The sequence below is a fragment of the Neodiprion lecontei genome, chromosome 2 (assembly GCF_021901455.1).
Source record: "Neodiprion lecontei isolate iyNeoLeco1 chromosome 2, iyNeoLeco1.1, whole genome shotgun sequence".
Classification (NCBI taxonomy): domain Eukaryota; kingdom Metazoa; phylum Arthropoda; class Insecta; order Hymenoptera; family Diprionidae; genus Neodiprion; species Neodiprion lecontei.
This window is the reverse complement of record NC_060261.1, coordinates 34,161,545-34,183,195: the sequence shown is the minus strand read 5'-3', so window position 1 is coordinate 34,183,195 and position 21,651 is coordinate 34,161,545. Positions and strand designations below refer to the sequence as shown.

Genomic DNA, 21,651 nt, shown 5'->3' with positions numbered 1-21,651 from the left:
CACTGTATAACTTACAATCTTAAATCGGAAAGATGATCTTAAAATGCTCAGTATTTGAATCCAAAATGAAACAATGCGTAATAATGTACTCAATACACGAACACTTAACATCTACCAATGATTTTTATTGTTCAGACGATATTTGAATTTATTTCATTGATGTTATTCCACAGACCCAATCAGTTCTACATTTGAAGATGGGTGACATGTTACATTTTCTCAGTTAATAAAAAATAACTGTTTTGATGATGGTGGTGCCAACGTATCGTTGTCACCACGACACATTAACAGCGCTGGCATCGACGGCTTGAGCCGCAGCGCAGCAACCTCACTCCGTTACTGTCGGTGATCCACAGCGTTCGCGTTTCTTTATCGCGCAGTACGTTCTGAGGCTGGCTTTAATCGTGAACGTCCAGAACGAGCTGCATACGATTTTGACATGGTTGCGATAAAAGGGCGTAAAAATACGAACAAAAATCCTCCAATATTCAGCCATGAATTTGTTATACAAAATCATGCCGACATCGTGTCGTGCGTGGCTATGGTATTTGTCGTCGGTTTAATGGTACAGGTGAGTAAAGAATAGAACGATTTTCGAACGGTAGCTATCATTTGACGTATTCATATATTTACCTAGCAATTCATCCCAATACATAATATTCCAGTGATATAATTGAACACTTTACTCACTCGAATCTTCCACGTCCCTTTAAAATTGAATCTAATCACTTGAATCTTAATTATTAAGCGTAAACTTTCGTTTGACCGCGCCATATGTTATGATAATTGATGTACGGAGCAAACATTACCGGCTTAATTTCTAATATTTATTGAATAATGTTTTTCATGAAATACAGAATTACCCTTAATTTATTACATCTACGTTATTACTAATAATGTTTAATTGAATTTTTTTACTACAAATAACCATTTTATCACACTTAAAATGCATTCCATAAATTAATTTTCAAGAACGAATACTGTTGCCCAGAACCTTTCTAGTTATTTACTGTACCGTTATTTGTTCCATTAACCTATTTTCTCTCCATTTTTCGACCTTATTCTCTTCAACTTTCACTTAACTCTTGTATTATTTATTATTTTCATTTACAAAGTTAAGGTCAGCATACATGTACTACGATTTATCAACCACATCATTATCAATACTATTTTTTAAATAAATGTTACCTCTTAATTTTTTCCTATGGTATTCATGTCATGCAACATTGCTTGTAAGTATTCTCATAAAGCTCAATATCGTTTTGTATCTTCCAATAGGTCACATCACCCTTAGCATATACATTTATTGCTGTTCATCATAATGTGTCGGCATCTTCAAACCCTGGAGAAATGCCGTCCCCCGAAAAGTATACAACAGGGTGGAAAGATGCCTGTGCAGTCTTCTTTTATTTTCTCATCACGATTGTTATGCATGCAGTCATTCAAGAATACATATTTGATGTAAGTTGCGACATACACTTACATTACTTTTAAGTATGTAACTACTATAGCTATGCATATATTTCATAATCCAACATCCAGAAACATAGTTTGTAATAATAATAATATGTATAAAATGCTGTTCATTTCAGAAAATCACTAAACGTCTTCATCTAAGTAAAATAAAGCTCTCCCAATTCAATGAATCCAGTCAATTGATTGTGTTCTATCTCTCCTCTGCTATTTGGGGGACAGACATCATTATCAGGTAATAAAGTAGATTCAATCTGAAAAGGACTATCGATCTGCTGATAGCATATTTTCTAATTATTCTCATAATATTTTACATGACTAAATTGATGTGTACATAATGTATATTCCATTTTGTAGAGAAAATTTGTTGCTCAACATTACATCTCTTTGGGACGACTATCCAGCGCTATTATCCTTCTCTCTGAAGCTGTTTTTTATCGGACAGTTCGCTTACTGGCTCCATTGCTATCCAGAACTGTATTTCCAGCGTGCTAAGAAAGAGGAAATTTTCCCACGAGTTATACAAGCCACTATTGGTCTACTCTTCACGTTTGGAGCGTACTTTTTCAAGTATGTATTTCTAATTTTTATGCAAATTCTATTTCGTGTCCAGACCATGATTTTTCAAATATTTTACATCAAATACTAACAGTATATGTTTATTGCATTCAAACACCTGAGATTTGCACATGATGAAGCATATGAGATACTTCTATTACCCTAATATTATTCATAATTTTAAATAAACACTATGGATGTGTAAAATTACAGCTTCCAGCAAGTGGGTGTTATTTTGTTGGTCCTACATTATGTGGGAGATGCGTTACAGCACAGTGCTCGCATAATACAGTTTGTTGATCGTAGTGAAAGCGGTACACGACGTAAGTTCGAAAAATGAAATTTTATTTCCCATTAACTTTTCTACTTTATCTTATTCTGAATTATTACTCCTCAACTAATACGTTAGGTTTGTCTTTCATTTTCAAAACATTAATAACTAAATTTTATTCAATTTTCAGTTGCCTTTTTAATTGCCAATCCAGTATTCATTTCTGTCCGGATTATTTCAATTGGAGTAGCAGCTCTGGTATTTTTCTATGGGTTACCACAAACCGAAACATCTCTGGATTATGCCACTGGCAATTTTAATGTTTCCATTGTTCGGTACGCAGCTTTGGTTGGAATAGTCTTATTTCAGGTCGACCGTTTATATAGGTTTATTAAAGAGCATCTGCAACGCTCCCGAGAATCAAATGCCCCAATTGTCAGCAAGTTGAAGACCAAACAAAAACCTAAAAAGAAAGAGGGTGAGCCTTACTGTCATTCTTAAAATTATTTCCAATTATTTATAAGTGCAACACTGACATATCGTACTGAATCTTGTTCTGTGATTAGTGAAGGGCATGATTATTTCATTTCTTCTAGGTAAAAAATCAACTCAGTCTGAAGATGACGATCTGCCAGAAGTTGATCAGGCAACAAACAAGAACTTAAGATCTCGTACTGCTGGAAAAGCGAAATAAAAGAACATATCAACAGCAAGATTTAATGCTGGGGTTCTTCAACACGTTCGTCGATAATATTGACGAGTGTCATATACATGTATACATTTGCATTGATGCTCATATTGTACATACAATAGGAAAGAAAATATGAGAGAGAATATTATTTTCAAATAAGTATTTTCAATTGGAAATGAAGCATGTATATCAACCATTCAATAGAAATATTTCATCGAATAGTAGAGAATATCTACCTTACTATTATACCTATGCGTCAATTTTTTATCGTTCAAATAAATATTACTTTTTAAAAAATTGAGAATTTCTTGATTGAAGAGATTTCTTTGATGAAATGGAGGTTCTTATTTTATTTTATTAATATTTTTATAACAGGTGATATTTTTAATGATTTTATTATTACTTGCTGGCTTTTCACTAAATCATACAATATTTAGAGTAATCATCGATTAATTACGAATATTGGAAGGTAACTAACGTCAGTCAGAATTGAATTGTTAGTTATGACTTAGCTTTCCAAGTATCTCTAAGACGCGTGTAATTTGTAATATTCCGTTTAATAGCAGTGCAATTAATTCAATTTTACTGTAAATCGCTGTACTCAAAAACGCTTGATTGTCTTATATTTACATACGTGTGGATGGCTAATATAACAAATTATTGTTGATATATATAAATGCATTTTTAACTTATTTTATTCTATTCGATATCAAGTATCCATAAATTCTTAACCTGCTTATACAATAATATATTCTGTAGTGTTGATCTCCTTCGATTGTTTTATTTGCGTTTATACAAACTCTTTTAACATATTATTATATTTTCAAACTTGCATGCTAGGTCACGAGTATTATCATTGCCATTGATCCGTGCTTTCTTACGACTCTATTTAGGCAACTTGTCTATTATCTGCTAGTTTCAATTTATCATTGAAACTTTCACTCCTCGAAAGAATGAACTATACTTGCAATAATTTATGCTGCGAACAGGAATTTGTATTTTAAAATGATATTCAACATTCGCAAGAAGACAAGTCTTTCCAAGCAGACTCAGGAAATATTTGGAATGTCACTATTAGTAAATCAAATGTTATTAGTTATATCTTTATCGTTATTGAGTAATAACTATAGATATAGTATCTAATTAACATGCATGTATGGTTGAACTGAAAATAAATAACCATGCATAATGATAATGATCATCAAGACCTGGAAAAATTATTTTCCATTCTTCAGGGTTTCACTCCGTTTTTATAAACCGGAAAAGTCTGTACGGCGGCAAGGCAACGTGAAATATTATTATTCCGAAAATTTGTTGCAGTTCGAAGTTCACAAAGTACAGAACAAGATTATATTTTTCACATAGATAATTGCTTATCACAATTTACAAGAAGTTACACCCATAATTACACTAGTAAATTAGCGGTAATCACAACTACATGCATTCAAAATTCGCTAGGAAAAGCGCCATTACAGGCTTCTACTTTTCGGACATTCCGAGCACAATGCAACGTTGAAATACCGACTCGGTACTAGGAGAATATATCTGCCAAGGAGCTAGTATACTAGGAGGTAGCCGAAGTTGATTGCTGGCTAGTAGCTCCGCCCGTAACGAAAATGGGTGATGACCGTGGCTACACCTTCGGTCGCGCCTTCGGTAATTTATTTCGTTGCGCAGTCGACTAAGGGGCGGGGCTTCAATCGTTTTCTAGTATTACAAGCTCTTGGCTCCTTGCTTAATATATTCTCCTAATACTGAGTTGACGTTTCTGCGTCAAATCGGGTCCAGAAAGTCACGAACAAATAAGATCCTCGAATTGGAGGGAGAACTGTTTGACCGGAGGTAAAAACGGAGTTTATATATAATAAATAATACTCACGTATCGGAAATGGGTTATTAATTTTTATTGATGACATTTCGCTGTAAGATGTTAACAGTAAAATATGACCCAAGTCTTATTTAATTTATTAAGGGTACTTAATAAATATATGTATATCAAGTAGTATGTAGTTTGGTTTTTATATAAAAACATAATATATACAGACATGGATAAATTGAAAAAACATCACTTGATACGTTTGATCACGATTAAAAATTAGGGGATCGCGTTACATAAGGGTAATTATTCATTATTAGTAAGCACGGATGGTTACTGCAGCATATGAACAATTCGGAGAATCGTAATTTATTCATGACTTTATTCATAATAATAAGAATAATAATCATACTTCGGATTTAGATACCTATATCAGCTTGCTAATAATATTTTCTCTTTTTAAAAAATATAAATATCAAGCAAAGCAGCTTTCAGGATGTTATGTAATGTTGTTTTCTCTCATTCAACTGTTCATTATTTATCAATTTCTTTACATTCATTTTTTACGTTTTTCTTAATGCTGAATCAACAAATCGTTTCGTTCGAATAATGTACGACATTCGCATCGATAATCTTAATATTAGTGACTAAATTGTTATATCTTGGTTGCTGCTACTGTACTGTTACAAATCAAACACAGCGAACACACTTAAAGTTGACTTCATGCCTTATTTTAATTAATATTGTCATTATGGACAGTTTCTTCAACTCTCAATGCTGTTGTTATAGCGAATTAATAAATGCGTGCATTTTACAATTTTCGATGGTTATTTTTGTGTAAGGTTGTGAATTTACTTAAGTATTACCAAATTAAATCATCACTGATTCCAGGATAAGTTAAAAACGTCGATATGTCGTATGGTTATTGTTACGTTTTTTTAAAATAGTTTTTCCTTATAAGGTTGACGAGTAGAACGAAAGTTATTACGATAGAAATAAATTAATCAATGTTAAAGATCACAAAAAACTTGTAGAAGAATGGTATTACGAAATGGTTTTAACAACAGAATACGTACACTTATACTCGAAGTGTCTTTTTAAAAGTATTGAAATTCAGTACTACTGTTTGTGACATTACATTACAGTTTGTTTGCTGTTAGTGACGATAGTTGGATAAATACTAATTGTAAGATCGAAAATAGTGGAAACTTCAATGCTGTGAAAAGAGAAGATTTTTCAAAGTTATGGCACGATATATAGTTGTTTATTAATCTAAATGCTAGTAATTGTCCAATAATCATTCGTCATGTACAAGGCCTCTCGTCTTTTCTCAGCACAGCATTAAAAGTTAGTTTAATCCTTGGCTAAAATCGTGAATATCTAAACGACCAATCATCTATTCTCACCTTGCCGAACAAAATATTTATGGCAATTACACTGTAAGCTGATCACTAATATATGTATACCAATCAATCACTTTCAAGTATATATAATAACTAGCAACATGTTATTTACTATCTATATAATGTGACCTTGAAATTATCTCAAATATTAGCTTATATTTTTTTATCGTACACATGCCAACCAATAATCTTCTTAAAATTCTTGAAAAAATTTAAGAAAAATCAAACAAATAAATCGAACGACAGTAATTTTTCCCGATCCCCATTTTTTCAAACTTCTTACATTACTCGTTGATCAAAACATGCAATTTGACTACTATTGGATTCATTTGAGTAATCTGATTCCTACATCAACTGGTAGCCTGCAGAGAAAATTCAATGTCGTTAGATTTTAAATAAATGTATATTTATGTTTGTAAACGTAGAAGAAAAGATTATATTTGATTGAAGATAATCAAATGCGTATAATTAATTTTGATGTAAAAATAGGTATAACATGCTCTTTGGAGATATTGAAGCACTAAATAAGATGTTTATTGACTTGCTGTGACAAATGAGGAACATTTGCCCATCATTTCGGGTTATATTTTTTTCCATCTTGCTTGATTGAATTAAGTCTAAGGCTGGATTTAACTATTGTGCATGGCAAATAAAAATAATTTAGAAAACATAAGGTAAACAAATTTGTAAAAAAAAGAAACTATTCTAGAACAAAATTTTAACAACAAGAAAAAAATTAATCGTAGTTTTACTGACTAAAACTCTTTTATTAATTGCTGCTAGGCCATGGAATTCACAATACGTCGCATAGATTCTCAATAGGTTACTACTCAAATGTCATATTCCATAGAGCACATATACGCACAATGTTAAATGATAATAATCATTTAAACGTGATTTCTGACAGTGTTATTTAAATACATATGGTTGAATCTTGTCATAATTATTACGTATCACATTCCGTGGTTATTCAAAGCGTTTGTTTATGTTGAAAGAAGAAAAGAAAAAACTTTCAAAATCATCAATACTGTAAACCAAGTAGAATTTGTGACTAAACTCAATTTCTAAGAGTTCATAAGAAAAAAAAAAAAAAAGAGAGAGAGAAAGTGATTTCATCATAGGCTGGTCACACAGTTCAACTTTAATACAGCAGCATACACAATTATGTGGCGTTGCGTTTGCAAATTTATAAGATAATTACTACTACATTAACTTTACTGAAGGTTGGTAGGAAATACTCGTAACAAACTATTCCTCTTTATGGAAACCAGTATGTTTTATGATGCAAACAATCGGTACAGACACGAGAGATGTAGAGTTTCCCCAAGGAGAAATTTTCTTTCTTTCTAAAGGAACCAATAAAATCTTAGTTTAGAAATTCATCGTCATAGTTTCACCCTTTTTTTAAATGTCTACTAACAATTCCAAATAAATACGTGCATTTGCGAGTTTAGTCTGTTTTTCGTACAGAGATTTTGCGATTCTAGTGACTCCCTAATTTTCTACTAAATAATTATCATCGCCATAAAGTGTCAGTACAGATTGGGCATCGCCTTATAAAACTTACTACGAACAGAACAATCATATTAATTTTAATATGGACTTGTATTAAATGAGTAACTATGAACAACAGCGGGCATAATAGTAATAGTAGTCGTAGTAGTAGTAGTTGCAGTAGTAGTAGTAATAGTAGTAGTAGTAGTAGAAGTAATAATAGTAGAATTAGTTGTAGTACTAGTACATACTACAATCTTACGCGGATGTAACATTGATGTATAACTATATGACAAGTGCCATATCCTTCTTGTTAGGAAGATTAACTTTTTTTCCTTGCCACAAACTGTTGTGTATCGTAAATGCGTCAATAGTTACGGTCAAATGCTTAGTATGGACCTGCGAAAAGCACTTCCCACCTGAGTTGTATCTGAAAAAAAATGAAACCATGATGTGAACAGGATTATCATATATCGTTTGTGGAACAGAGATCTAACTTAGGTAATGTTGACCGGTGGAAAAGCGAAGTAAGTCCAAAAATACTGTTTCAAGTCAAGTGGGGAAAAAGGTGGCGAATTGCTTACGGAATGATTGAATTAGTGAAATCATAACGTATTTTTTTAGGGTGAAGTACAATACGAAAAATAACAATCGTACTTGAAAAACTTGTCGAACATTCTGTCGTTGACCTGCTTTGGTCCTGTGCCGTAAAGTTTAGAAACTTCTTCCTTGTCAGGACAGTACGAGTAGAGAGCTCTGAATTGGCAACCGGCATCTCTGAAGAGAATAAGAAAGTGCTTGCTTTCCGATCTGGATATTTCATCCAGTACCCTCCTTTTAGCTTCTTTATTCACTGTTCCGGGGAATACACAGTATTCTACAGCATTCAACATAATTCCTCTATTTGACTTAGTGGTAGGTTGTTTGTATAATCGTGGACCTGTCAAGAACAAAGACAGACAGAGATAGATAAGTGGTAGATACACATAAGTTAGCCTGGAAGAAAAATGTAAACTACTTTCTTACCGTTATAATCCATCATTGAACTAGGAGTACTGCTAATATCACTGCTTCCGTCATCGAACATCCTTCGTTTTGTCATAAGGCCTGGAGGAAGTGATCCGGGGCCAGATGGTGACGGTAGATGCCTCATACTGCCCATTCCTGGACTCGGTGCGCGTCTCGGAGGTGTCGCCCTGCCCAGCCCACTGTCCGTATCTGTGTACCGATACATCATACTGTCTTGATCACTACTCGAACCTGTGAACGCAAGCCTTAATATTTGAAGATGGAATACTCGCAGGAGCGAATAAAACTGGCAAGAAAATATCTAGTGGCAAGTTGCTCCTTTCTATCTGTTTTTTTTTAGATAAGTATTTACAGAACATTACATTACACAGTTAGTAACAAGTGTTTGAGAGATTTTCTACGAATTCTTTTTCATTTGGAGAATAAGTACATATACTATATCCATCTTCATTGCTTGCATTGTTCAGAAGAACTCATAACATACATATCGATATCATAAGGTAATTTTTACAGCAGAATTATTTTCATCATTTTAAAGCACGTTAATTGTTGCTGAGTTAAATAATTAGATATTTCATGACAATTTCCGCATACCCAATGTACACACATTTAGTTTACATGAAAAGCTGATGAATATTATTCTTATGAATAAGAAATTTTCTATGCTCAATTAAATATTGATATAACGTGTGGAACTTTCAGGTTTATGATTAATGGTCTGTGCTATTCAATGTGGTATAACTTATTATCACATACTTTTTTGAAAAATAGTCATAGTTTATAGACAGCATTTATTTATTCCAGTGCGATTATAGAATTTCTCAAGTTGTTGACTCTTTATGTTATGAATACTTTGTACATCAAATTGTGAATAGCTGATTGCATAATAAATAAGTAGCTGTTCATGGTCTATTTTTTTGTTGTTTTACTATTTAAATACCATTTGACTATAAGAACCAAGTAGTTATTTATGATTATTTTTACTGTAGAAGAGAACATGGGAACTAAAACGTAAATAATGGCATTTGACTATGTAATTTTTCCTAACTTTTTCTTTGTTGTTTCCACACATATTCGTCTATATCGAGAGATTGACTAGCTATTATCATTAACAATTAATACCTGAAACAAATGTAGTACATGAAAGACTGAACAACAAATTATCAAGAACTCGAAGAAGATGCATGACAATATTAACGATGTAAAACCTAACTATGAGAGAAAAATAACACCAAATATTAGACTGGAACCACCGACCTTGATCTGAAATACAGCGATTATACAATAACCCATAACCGGTGCTATACAGTGACCAAAGCCCGACAAGCTTCAACTGAACATCTGCAGCTACGCTAGCAAATAAATTTCATATCCTGAAACTAAGGTCAAAGTCTCACTAGTGGTATTACATAATAAAAAAAAAACCTTTGTTACTGGGTTAATACTATGCAGATAATAACAATATATACCTATTTTATTATATACATAGTATAGGAATAATTAGCATGTTTAAGGTGTCCTGAGAATAGGAATACCATTACCGTTACCATAATTTTGTGGGAAAGCAGAGTCTAGTTTGGAAGTTATTAATGAGACTTTGGCTATGAATAGAAACAGTGCAATTCGTGTATATATAATATATTGTACATATGTATATACCTCGTGCATTCCACAATAATCGAACTAATGTGTGCGAATATATAATGCCATACTATCAAAGAAAAAGGTATGCTGAATTATATTTTTACTAGTACAAACTGTCAAGATATTCATATCCTTTTTATGCTGATTTTTTACTATCGAAATGAATAATCACTTGGAAAACGTTCAATGCATCTCTTGTATGTTCCAAGAAAATAAAAATTAATAAGACATTCTGTAAAATGTTGCTTGAACTTCAAAATCGATATACCTTTCTTAATATTTCAGTAAATTTAGACTTGATTTTAAAATATTTTCCTTAAAGGTAGATGACAAAATTTAATTTATATGTCAGACTAATTTAAAAACTATTTAGTGTTACTTTCATTTGAGAAATTTATACCACTTCTGAGTGAAATATCAGTTACATACTGCACATCAACCATAATGTTGATTGATTGAATTTTGGTACGTTTTCTAGAAAAAAATAAAATATTACGCATGAACTGTATCCACAATTCCATATACCATATTCATGGTATGATAGAGCACTTGTGAAAGTTTAGAGCTTTATGGAAGACGTAATTTCAGAACTATTAATTCACCCGTGAATCATATAAAAAAGTTCGAGATAGATGTAGAAAAACAATGTCTCGTTTATTGTGGAATATACACATGTAGGGTATACCAATATGACATACGTGTACAACTGCCACCTGTGCGTTTAACCTGAGACACCATGCAACTACAATATGTATATACATAGTAGCCTACTACAATTTTACGGTGTAAAGAACATACATGTATATTCATATACATATACATATACGTATATGAAAATTGTTGCACGATAGAGAAAAAGGGGTAAACGTATGTATTCCAATTCACTGTTCTCCTTACCACACAAATTCATCAACGAATTAGACTTTCTCCCCTTAAAGTTTTGGTAAGTTGGGTATTTAGGCCTGCCTCTAACTTGTTGCTGAGGCTCCTGTGCATCTGTAATAACGTAACGTTTCCGTTGTTACACCGGCGAGACCGAGGTAGTGCCAATAATACATTTTTTGGGGAAATGCTTTTGTTGTGCATTTCTTTTTTCTTAGTACTCTTAGTATAATAGCCAAAAGATGACAATATTTCCATACAGGCCATTCCATAAGTTACACATGGGTATAATAAATAAGATTCATGTAATGACAACCATGAAAATAACAATAATAATAATAAATATACCAATCGGTGCAAATGGTGCATAACAATGTTCCGCTCTAAAATCAACAGGGTTTTCTACAGGCGCCACTACTGAATAATAACTCATACCCGAAATAACCATACACACAATCATTGATAAATGATCAAAAGGTTTCATTTTGTGTTCTTGTTTGTTTTGTTTAAATATCAGCAGGGTAGATATAGGTAGGTAGGTAAGTAGGTATTCATATACATGGCGATCCATACATGATAGAGATTCCTGAAACAGCTCTACTCTTATAATACCAAAGGTCAAAAAACGATCAATCCATTCTCCATAAACTTTTTCGCTTACTTACTAAACTTACCTCGTGATGTTTTATAAGAACCACGACGACCAAGTTGATTAACGCTACGACATGGCGAAGATCCTCTACCATCATCTGGCGAATCTACAGAAGAAACTAAAATAGATCGCTATTATTACAATGAGTTATTATTTCGCCATTTGAGTTCTATTGCTAGATAAGTTGTATACAAATATTATACGTATGAATAAATTTTCATAATGTAACTGCACTCAAACCATGCTTATACAGAAAAAAATAAATAACATCTAATTATACCGAGGGAAACAAAAACAAACTAAAAATTAACTATGACAAACAACTCAACAAAATCTTGATTACTCAACCGAATTAGAGAATAGCATCAACATCATCAGGTGTTTTAACGTGATAAAAATATCATAAAGTTGGTGAAGGGAAGCAACTTTCCATGACCTTATGCGTTTGGTAATAGATATAAAATTTTGCGTAAATTATAAAAGTGTAAAGGATAAAATATTATTAAGACTTTTGTCAAGTTGTTGGTATCTGTGTAATTGTTTTACAAGGTGAGAGGAGTGAAAAGTGTGTGTACTGCGTACCCCTAAGGCTGCCACCTCGATAAAGGGGACCTGAGCGACGGTCATCAAGGTGGGCGGCAGTAAGACTATCCTGAGAGCCACGATAGTAGTCCCGTCTCATCGTTGGGGATATCAGCGACGCTATGGTAAGTGTGTTAGTGCACAACAATTTTTTTTACTGAGTTTTCTATCATAGTCTAGTTGATAAAGTCAAAATCGGAAGACTTGCATTTCTGGTGTCATCAATCCAGGTTATCGAATTTTATTATGGAACCGTACAGAAATGATTATAGATTCATTAATTTGTTCATTAGCCGATTTTCAATTGATTTCAAATCTAGTCACATTTGTTATAAGATCTTTAATCTATTGCATGAATTCAGACTAATTTCACAACATTGGTCAATTTATTTATTAAATCTGTACTAAGTAGAATCGCGTTTTGTCTGATAATGTAGAGTTTGTTCAATCATCAAAGCAAGTAGAGAAATGTAAATAATAATAGCAGATAAAATATAGGCAACATGATGTATGTATTGCAATAAACTAGTGTAATCAAGAAAACATTCAGCGCTGTGAAGATTTAGCTAATAATAGAACATACATGTACAAACGATAAGTTTTTTTTTTTTACGTAGTATTGTCACAAATATTGCTAAATTAAAATTGCTTTAGTGTCAACTTTATCATGCAGGAAACGTGTACTTGCAACATCAATGTGCATTATATCAACGTAGTTAAAACATTTGGGTATATTTAGTACCACATTATGCATATAATTGATCACTCGTTGAAAGGAAACCTATCCAAATTATAAAAGTACCCTTAGTATCAGTTGAAATTTAAATAAAATTTCAATCTTTGTGGTTTTACGAATGTGCTTAGTTTCAATGGCGTCAATTAATGCGAGTAGAGAACACATCACATCGGACGTTGGTGAATAATTTTTCGATTAACTCACCAGTGCTAAGATTAGATGAAGATCCTTTTTTCCCCCGGCTTGGCGTCAAGGTTCCAGAATCTAAATCAGCACCCGCATCCACATGAATTGTTTTCGGTCGAGGACGACTGGGTGTGGTTTTGTTACGTAGCTTTGTTGGCTTTATCGCATTCAAGAGTTCTTTGTCAATGATTTTACCCTGAAATTGAAGAGCAGAATGAAAACGTACATCCCACTAATTGTAAGTTGAATAATGTTACGATTCGAAAGAAAAAAAAATTATTAGATCACTCAACATTTACAGAATTACCTCTTTCTCTGCTTCTTCAATCGCCTTTTTAAGCTTATATTGTTCAAGAATCGCAGCTCTCTTCTGTCTTTCTTCCTCCTTTTTACGTGCCCTTTCTTCCATTTTCAACTTTTCTTGTTCTTTGCGAGTTTGCGCCTCAGCTTCTTTTTTCTCCTTCAATTCTTCCTGCTGTTGTCGCCGTTGCAATGACAGCAGCATTATTCGTTCTTTCTTCTTCTCCATTTCATCCAGTGAGTTCTAAAAGTATAATTACTGTCTTCAAAGATTGACAAACGATAACAGAATATAGACTTATTAATAGTATAAATAAAACATGTGCGAAAATGAACAAAGATATGCAAATGTACAATGACATACAGGATCTGGATTGGCTAGTTGAGTTCCGATAACAAGTCCAATTCCGCTTCCCTGTCGGCTAACTGAAGTGTTATCCTTCTGTCTATCTCTCTGGCGTTCTCTCTCCATTTCTCTTTGCATGTCCCTATCTCGAATTTCTTGTCGTTGTTGCTCTCTCTCTTCTGCTTGCTTGATCCTTTCTCTTTCCAAATCTCTTTGAGCCTCAAGCTGCCGCTGCCTTTCTGCAGCACTGGCTGGTGGAGATTCAGGTCTAACGGTAAAATCTTCTTGCTCGATATAGGAAGAAACGGTCCTTTCCTATTTGGAAGAAGATAGAATAATAATAACAAGAAAAATGGGTTGGCATTACTTGTGTTTTCATTGGTTTCACTGACTACCTTCTTCGGAGACGTTCTTTTTTGCCCAAGTGCTGGCTTAGGCTTTTTGGGTGCGTCGTTATCGAATGATATGTAGAATCCCTTCTCTCCAGGATCTGTGGTATCAAATGCTGACACTTCGGGCGTTGCACATGGCGGAGACGCTGATTCTCGTAGCGACGAATGCGGTTGAAAAGAGTTTCTAGATATCGAAGGTCTCGTGGGTGAGGGTTTTCTGTACGTTCTACTGCCTGATGTGATATTCAAGCCACGAATTCCGTGTGAGAGATCGTCATCGTTTCCTAAATAATATTAGCATATATTCCAAACACTACTCCATTTCTGAACGCATTAAAAATCGATATACCCAGTCAAGAGAATTCTGCTACTCACCAATAAACGAAATATTTTGAGGCTCCATATCATCAACTGATGGCGCAGGGACAGGAGTGTGCAGTACAGGTGCTTGGCGTTTCTCCGTGGGACTTTCGCATGTTATGGGTATATGGTGGACCGTAGGTCTTTTTTGTTCTGGGCTTTCACCCATTAGCTGACTAATTCTGTGCACCTAGATTCAGAAACACAGATTTCATATATTTTTGGACATTCAGAAAATATTAACACACGAATTGGCTCAACTGAAAGATGTTTCAAATCTAAAATTGAGCAAAACACAAATTAAGAGATGAGTCACTGCGTTTATGAGTGGGTTGTAGATTAATAAAAACGTGATCAATATTCAAAAATCACAAATTAACTAAAGCGTACAATTGCAGAGTTTATTAATTATAAAACTTTTATTCACTCTCCGCGATTGATGATAGTATGAGGTTTTTGTCAGTATGACAAGAGGCAACGTGCACACACCTTGTTACTATAACTGTGTGAACTAGTGATAGAGGAAGAATAGAAAAGATACATCTTATTTAAATAAATATCTGTATCAGGTAGGGAAACGAGTCGTGGTCCAAACTGTAGGTGTCAGGTATTAGAACGTCAGTGTGGGAAGACTCTACCATGTTGGGTGTCAACACTATGTCTATAAACGTAAATTACGTCACCAACTGGTTCTGGACACAGCATATACCATCACTGTTATACCATATATTGGAGGGGGAAAACCTACGTACGTTTTGACCAAAGATATTTGAAGTAAATCTGACCTTCAGGTAGGTACTGTTATTTTCACAATCATTCATACAAGATGTGCCAAGTTATAAACTGAGATTAAAGATTTTACTATAGTATTGTTGCTGAATGTGCTTATTTGTCACTTTATACACCAACATTAATTTGATGCGAAGTCAAGTGAAAGTTATGAAATTCGTCAAGTTACTTTCATCCAATTATACAAGTTTCAGTAATTTATTATTTCTTTTATACTTACCGCATTTCGATGTTGAGGACTGGCAGATGATGGTGGCATTGTATTGAACAGTGTGGCAGGTGTAGGGTAAGTAGAACCTGAACGATTCATTTGGTTGTTACAAAGACTATGATCGCCACCATTGAGATATCTCTGATCCGGTGCTATTTCATGTAGTACGAATCCTTTTGGCTGAGAAGGAGGCGCAGCCCATGTCCTCGTATCTTGATACAGTCGTGAGTCCTGCTGGTAAGCTGAATGACACCAGTTTTATTTAAGCAAATTATTCGGTCCTCTGAATAAGAAGCATCAAAAACTTTCCAAGTGAACAAATTATACCTGCAGGCTGTGGACTATATCGAAGTTCAACTGGCTGCTGATAACCTGCCGCAGCCATTTCGTTCGCTAAGCTTTCAGGTGGTAACGGTTGACCCCATGTTCGTCGCTGAGATTGCGCATGATCATGTAAGTAGAACTGTGACTGTTGAGGGTCCTGAATTCTCGTTGGTATTGAATTCATTGGTGGTATGGCATAATTCTGTGCAATAAATTGATATTTACCATGTACAATCTGTGCATTTTAACATAAACAGAATAAAGGAACAGAGAATCTACAAAGTAATTTTCTCTTCCTGCTGGCAGTTGTAACATGTTGCCTTTACCTGCATATGTTGCTGGCTTAAACTCTTTAATTGCTGTAGTTGTTGCTGCATCTGCTGCTGATGTTGGCTCATTAAATGTTGTTGTTGAATTTGATTTTGTTGATTGGCTAGCCGCTGTATATCTGCTTGAATTTCGCTAAGACTGCTATTCATTCTGAAAAAAGTGAAATGGGATGTGAAAATTTATAAATATAAATTAAAGCATAGTAATAGAAATACTAACTGTGATATAGACTCATGGTACTGATCTATGTCCATATTCTCAATGTCTGGTGTGCGTCGTGTTTCGATAAAAGGTGCACTGCCATCCTGCTCAAGCCATTTATGTTCCACATCTCGCACATCTTCACTGATTTCCTGGGTTTTTAAACAATTAGTTGAGTTATAAATACAATTTAGCTATTGTTTAACAAATTATGAAGGCTGCACATTTTTTTTTTTATTTAAACCTGATAGCTTTCTTTTTCTGATAGAGATGAATCATCGCCCGACTCAGCTACCAGCTCTAAGGTTTCCACATTCGTTCCCGTAATAGATTGCGGTGTCTACGTATCAATATATTTTATACGAAATTATTTACTAAAATTCTGTAATATTTCAATCGTTTGGTTTGTTACAATTATTTGTAATATAAGTCCTACTATAGCTATCATTAGTACAAATACATCAGGTTAAAAATTTTCCCCATTTTTTTCTTCTAATTTACCTTATTGTCTCAAGCACTACTTTGCGTTTGCAACTATTTCGATTTTGAGGCAAAGTAACGAGCTTAATTTTACGCTTTTCATTGTGAAGTGCTTCATTATCGGCTAATTTTATAGATGTTTCTCTAACGCGACTCTTTCCACCTTCCATGACCTTCGAATATATTGTACATCTTGGTGGAAGTGAATCGGGAATCAAACCCATTGTTTGGTCTCTCACGGCATCTTCATTACAGCCCCCTGTATCGTCAATTTTATGCAATATTTGAGAGGACTTTTGTTTTTCCAATTCATCATTGTCTGAGGTGTTCTCGAGCTTCACAGGGTTGTTAAATTCTCTCAATATACTTGCTTGAGAATTTATAGCGCAATCAAAATACTTCAAATCAATATCGCTGATAATTGGTAAACTTTCATCGCTCAATATCACAGAGCTCAATGAGTTTACAGATTCCTGACCATGATTGGAATAGACCTCTGCTAGTTCTGGTTTTAAATTTTGCGAGGTAATAGAGGTCATGATTTGATACGGAACAATATCCTCCAGTTTCGTTTGCGGTAAATATTTATAGTAGTCAAAATCAAAGTTATTGTACTTAGTAAGCTTTGATCGAGGTTTAATATGGTCAGAAAGCTTGATCTCTTCAATTTCTGTAACATATTCTCCTTCGACAGCCTCATAAACTGATTCTCTTGTACTACCACTATCAGTAACAGATAAATACAGAGATTCCTGTGAATTTACAGATCCATACAATGTTTCTATTGAATCAGCTGACTCGTCTTCAGTGGGGGAATTTGATTGGAAAACTAATTCAACTGGGCTTGATGCTGCTGAAGAATTTGATTTAGAAATTTGGACACAATCTTGACTATTGTGGCTGAATTTAGCTGGTACTAATAAGGATATTAAAAAAAATATATTATTAATAGCATGAGCGAACATTTTGGATAATTTTGAACCCGAAACCTAAAAGTAATCAATGAAGTTATCACATTATAAAAAAGTATTCAGCTATCAACTTGAACCAAGGCCATCTTTGTTCATTATAATTACAAAAAAATACTTTGAATTTTAATATATACACGGTACACCAGAATGCTTTTCTCCTTGCTCTTCAAGTGCCTTCATTTCTTGAAAAGCTCACAAGCCTTAGTGAAAAAATTTGTTCCTTCCATTCCAAACAATTTGCACTTGATTAATAAACAATAATTGAGAAGTAATGAATCTCATCAAGAGATGAGAAAAGTTTAACTTGAATCGATCTGAATCCCTTATGATTAGTTGACAACACACACCTGTTGATTCAAAATTGCTTAAATAAATAATAACCTGTTCAACATACGACACAAATAAGTTAGTTGAGAAATTCCACAAGCAATCGTCCATATTTGTTCCAGACCTTCTGCTTGGGATAGAAGTCGAAGATGTCACTCGACAGAGATTCATATTCATCCTATTGTTTGATCAATATCATATCTTAGGTAACTAAGATGTTCCCAACACACATATTTCACATTCAAAATCAGTTGCATGAATTGAAGACGAATACGAAACAACGCAACTGTCTTTCCTTGACATAAATGATTCATATTTTTTAGTAGACATGAAGATGTGAGGTAATGTACTACAAATTCTGAATGTATTTTAGAATAAAACTCAGTAAGAAATTGGGAACATTAAAACCGTTAGTACCTTCACGATATGATATTATAGGATTCTTTTTACAACCATTAATGCATTTTTCATCATTTGGGATTTATAGTACGAGTAAGACATTTTATAAATTTCTTAGATATAAAACCACGGTTATCTGCATGATGGTTTGAGAATAATGGGTATGAAATAAGTGAATAAACCGGATTAGACCATCACCGAGAACAATCAGATACATACGTGTCGGGAATGGAACTGGGATATTAGAAATTAACAAAAGAAAAACTATGAGACAATGCAATTCTATACATGCTTTCTGAAACAATAGCTTCTAAAAATAGAAATAGAAACTCCTAAAATAGAAATTGATCTTCGGCAAATCTTGCTGCTGCAAAGACAACAGCTTAAGATTAAAAAATGTTATTTAAACAAATGGAGATATTGCAGATAAGCGTTGAAAACCATGGAAAGCTTTGCACCACAGTTGCATTTCAACAAAAAATAAACGTTTCAACTTCATATGTATTGTATAAAAATTTTGACATGAATATTGTAAAATGAAAATATCAGCGAAGCAAGCATTTTGTGCCGATCGTGAATGGTATGAAAAGCGTAGAAAAAAATTAAACAATGAAAATGTGCATGTGTATGTACAATCGCCGCCTGTATACTAAAGCATACCTTGAGCGAAAAGGGCCGTTGTGGTTTATCTTGAGGGGGATGGTTGGATACGAGATGTGTCTCTGTACTACTTGCAGGGATGAACCCTACATTTCCAGAAGTAATGGAGCTGGGGGGTACAGATTCCACAGGGCTTTCACCCCCTGATGTTGACGATGAAGGGGATTTTACCTTACCCTGGAACCAGCCCAACCAGTGTGCCTTGTTAAGTACAAACGCCTCCACCACACACCAAACACCGTGTGTCGCATCCGTGGCCAAAATTATATTCGACGAGTTTGAAACATTACTAGCAAATGATAATCTAGAATAAAATTGCAAAACAATTTAACGTCTTAACAATTTAAGCGCGACTGACTGTTGCAATTAAAATATTTTTTACATTTTTTTAATGCCAGTATGTAATATTTGATTCAACCATTTGCAGCATACGATAAGTGCTTACAAATATATTATAAACTTTTTATTTACAATCGCACATTGAGCAGTACATCAATTGTACCAAAAAATTTCAATCAATACTTGGCCTCGGCGCAAAAAGTAAAACAATAAACACAATATCTTTCCTCATGCATTCCAGCACCCTATCAACACAATTTTAATACGATAAACCATTTTTTAACACAGAAATACTTACATTCATTTGATCAAGAAACGTAAGTGATGAAGTATGTGAAAACTAGTACATGGAACGTGAGTATAAAAGTTATTTATTACGAACGTATATGTTCTATCCTATTGAAGGTAGAAAGTAACAAGTAAAAGTAGAAAGGTTCTACGTACATTCGAAATCTGATAAGTGTGAATAAAACGAGATATGTGCAAGATGTTGATTTGTTTGTTGCATGTTTGGAAAACTGAGAAGCTTGCATACAGCGTTGCATGTAGGCGTCGAATAAGGAAAATAGACAAAATAACCACAGTCATTTAAAATTGATTGGGAAAAGGAAGAGAATACGTGGAGTAAATTGAAAAATAGCTCGTAGGAAATAAAAAACATTCTGTGCAATGCAGATTTTACCATTAGCAAAACTACAATAGCCTAAGGACAATAGGTGGCTGTTAAAACTTGGTGCTTTATTTTTTTTAAATAATAAGTAAAAAGTTCCGTTATCCGAGGGGAATATTAAATCTAAATTATCAGATTGAGGTGCTGTTTCTTTCAAAAGAAATATTTTCAACGGTAAAATCCTGTAGCACTGTAAATTCCATGCATTATACATTACCTTGGTAACTGCTTGCAAAAATGCAGCTTTGCCAACTTTTTGCCGCTGCTTAGACATGACAACCTCCATTTTTCGCTTTTCGTTTTCTATGTGACGTCGTTTTTCTTCAAGTTTCATCCTGATGTTATTCAACTGTGATGCCATGACTGTATTACCTCCATTTTCATCTATACGGTTTCAATTATAAAATGTTACTTATCGAACTTATTTTGAAAAACACCAAATTCTTTTGCGTCTGCAACATAAAGATATACATCGAATGGTATATATTATAATAAATTACCAGTAGTATTAGTCTCGGCTTGTTGCATGTGCTGGTTGCTCTGTTGTTGCCACGTAGTCGTATTTGGGAGTGCGGCGAATGTTGTCTTTTTTTCGCCCGATGTGCTGCCATTATTTTGAACTTGTTTTTTTGCTACTATGCCAGCTTTTTTCAAAAGGTTGTCGTCTTTCTCTTGATTGGAATAAGTGAAATTGATAACCTTGTCAGAGCTCTGTCTACCGAGCTGAGCAAAGCTGGCTAATTTCGAACTGTTACTGTCCACATTACTATCATTTTCATTGGAATGTAGGATATTTTTTAGTGTAACATTGTTTAGACTCGAATTAGATGCTTGTCGCTTGAGCCTGGGTGGCTCGTCTGCACTATAACCATTGTCTGATAGAATCAGTTGCACACCACTGCCATAAACATCTTGAACACTCGATCGGGCAGGAAGAGTTGGCTCAGCAACGTTATGGCGTCCTACGTGCCCTCCAACTTCCTTGTCAGGATTTCGTCCAAAATTGTGCAAATTATCCTGCAAGTAAAGATATCCGATTAATGAAAAAATCTGAAATATTCCAGCTTATATGTGAAACTCTTCAAGTATACAAGAGATAGTGATTCAGTGTAGGTATTTAAATTAATCTTGGTCA

The 21,651-nt window shown here is 34.0% G+C and overlaps 2 protein-coding genes and 1 long non-coding RNA gene across 18 annotated transcripts in view; 2 read left to right on the top strand and 1 right to left on the bottom strand.

Annotated features, from left to right (window-relative positions):
• The first annotated feature begins 314 nt into the window (after positions 1–314).
• Positions 315–6,895, top strand: LOC107226176 (translocating chain-associated membrane protein 1). Its single transcript, XM_015666888.2, has 7 exons — positions 315–571; positions 1,279–1,461; positions 1,593–1,708; positions 1,831–2,043; positions 2,245–2,354; positions 2,493–2,780; positions 2,899–6,895. Exons 1-7 carry the CDS (start codon positions 440–442, stop codon positions 2,994–2,996), a joined length of 1,140 nt encoding a protein of 379 aa, XP_015522374.1. The 5' UTR covers positions 315–439; the 3' UTR covers positions 2,997–6,895.
• Positions 4,994–21,651, bottom strand: part of LOC107226190 (patronin) — a 40,417-nt gene continuing 23,759 nt past the window's right edge. For 8 of the 16 annotated variants that reach the window (XM_046732775.1, XM_015666913.2, XM_015666911.2 and 5 more), the window contains 18 exons: positions 21,017–21,533; positions 20,734–20,900; positions 19,508–19,684; positions 16,689–16,822; positions 16,466–16,619; positions 16,143–16,341; positions 15,825–16,057; positions 14,831–15,005; positions 14,459–14,739; positions 14,082–14,378; positions 13,725–13,961; positions 13,436–13,613; positions 12,496–12,615; positions 11,936–12,031; positions 11,277–11,375; positions 8,733–8,966; positions 8,364–8,646; positions 4,994–8,136 (listed from right to left, as the gene is read on the bottom strand). In XM_046732775.1, coding sequence (XP_046588731.1) covers positions 7,992–8,136; positions 8,364–8,646; positions 8,733–8,966; positions 11,277–11,375; positions 11,936–12,031; positions 12,496–12,615; positions 13,436–13,613; positions 13,725–13,961; positions 14,082–14,378; positions 14,459–14,739; positions 14,831–15,005; positions 15,825–16,057; positions 16,143–16,341; positions 16,466–16,619; positions 16,689–16,822; positions 19,508–19,684; positions 20,734–20,900; positions 21,017–21,533 — 3,726 coding nt within the window. In that variant the 3' untranslated portion in view covers positions 4,994–7,991. The remainder of the gene's footprint in view (positions 8,137–8,363; positions 8,647–8,732; positions 8,967–11,276; positions 11,376–11,935; positions 12,032–12,495; positions 12,616–13,435; positions 13,614–13,724; positions 13,962–14,081; positions 14,379–14,458; positions 14,740–14,830; positions 15,006–15,824; positions 16,058–16,142; positions 16,342–16,465; positions 16,620–16,688; positions 16,823–19,507; positions 19,685–20,733; positions 20,901–21,016; positions 21,534–21,651) is intronic. The other 8 variants (XM_046732777.1, XM_046732776.1, XM_046732781.1 and 5 more) reach the window with 8 other exon arrangements.
• LOC124293126 lies at positions 15,587–16,824 on the top strand. Its single transcript, XR_006903050.1, has 3 exons — positions 15,587–15,890; positions 15,981–16,052; positions 16,149–16,824. It is a non-coding gene; the product is annotated as an uncharacterized LOC124293126 (long non-coding RNA).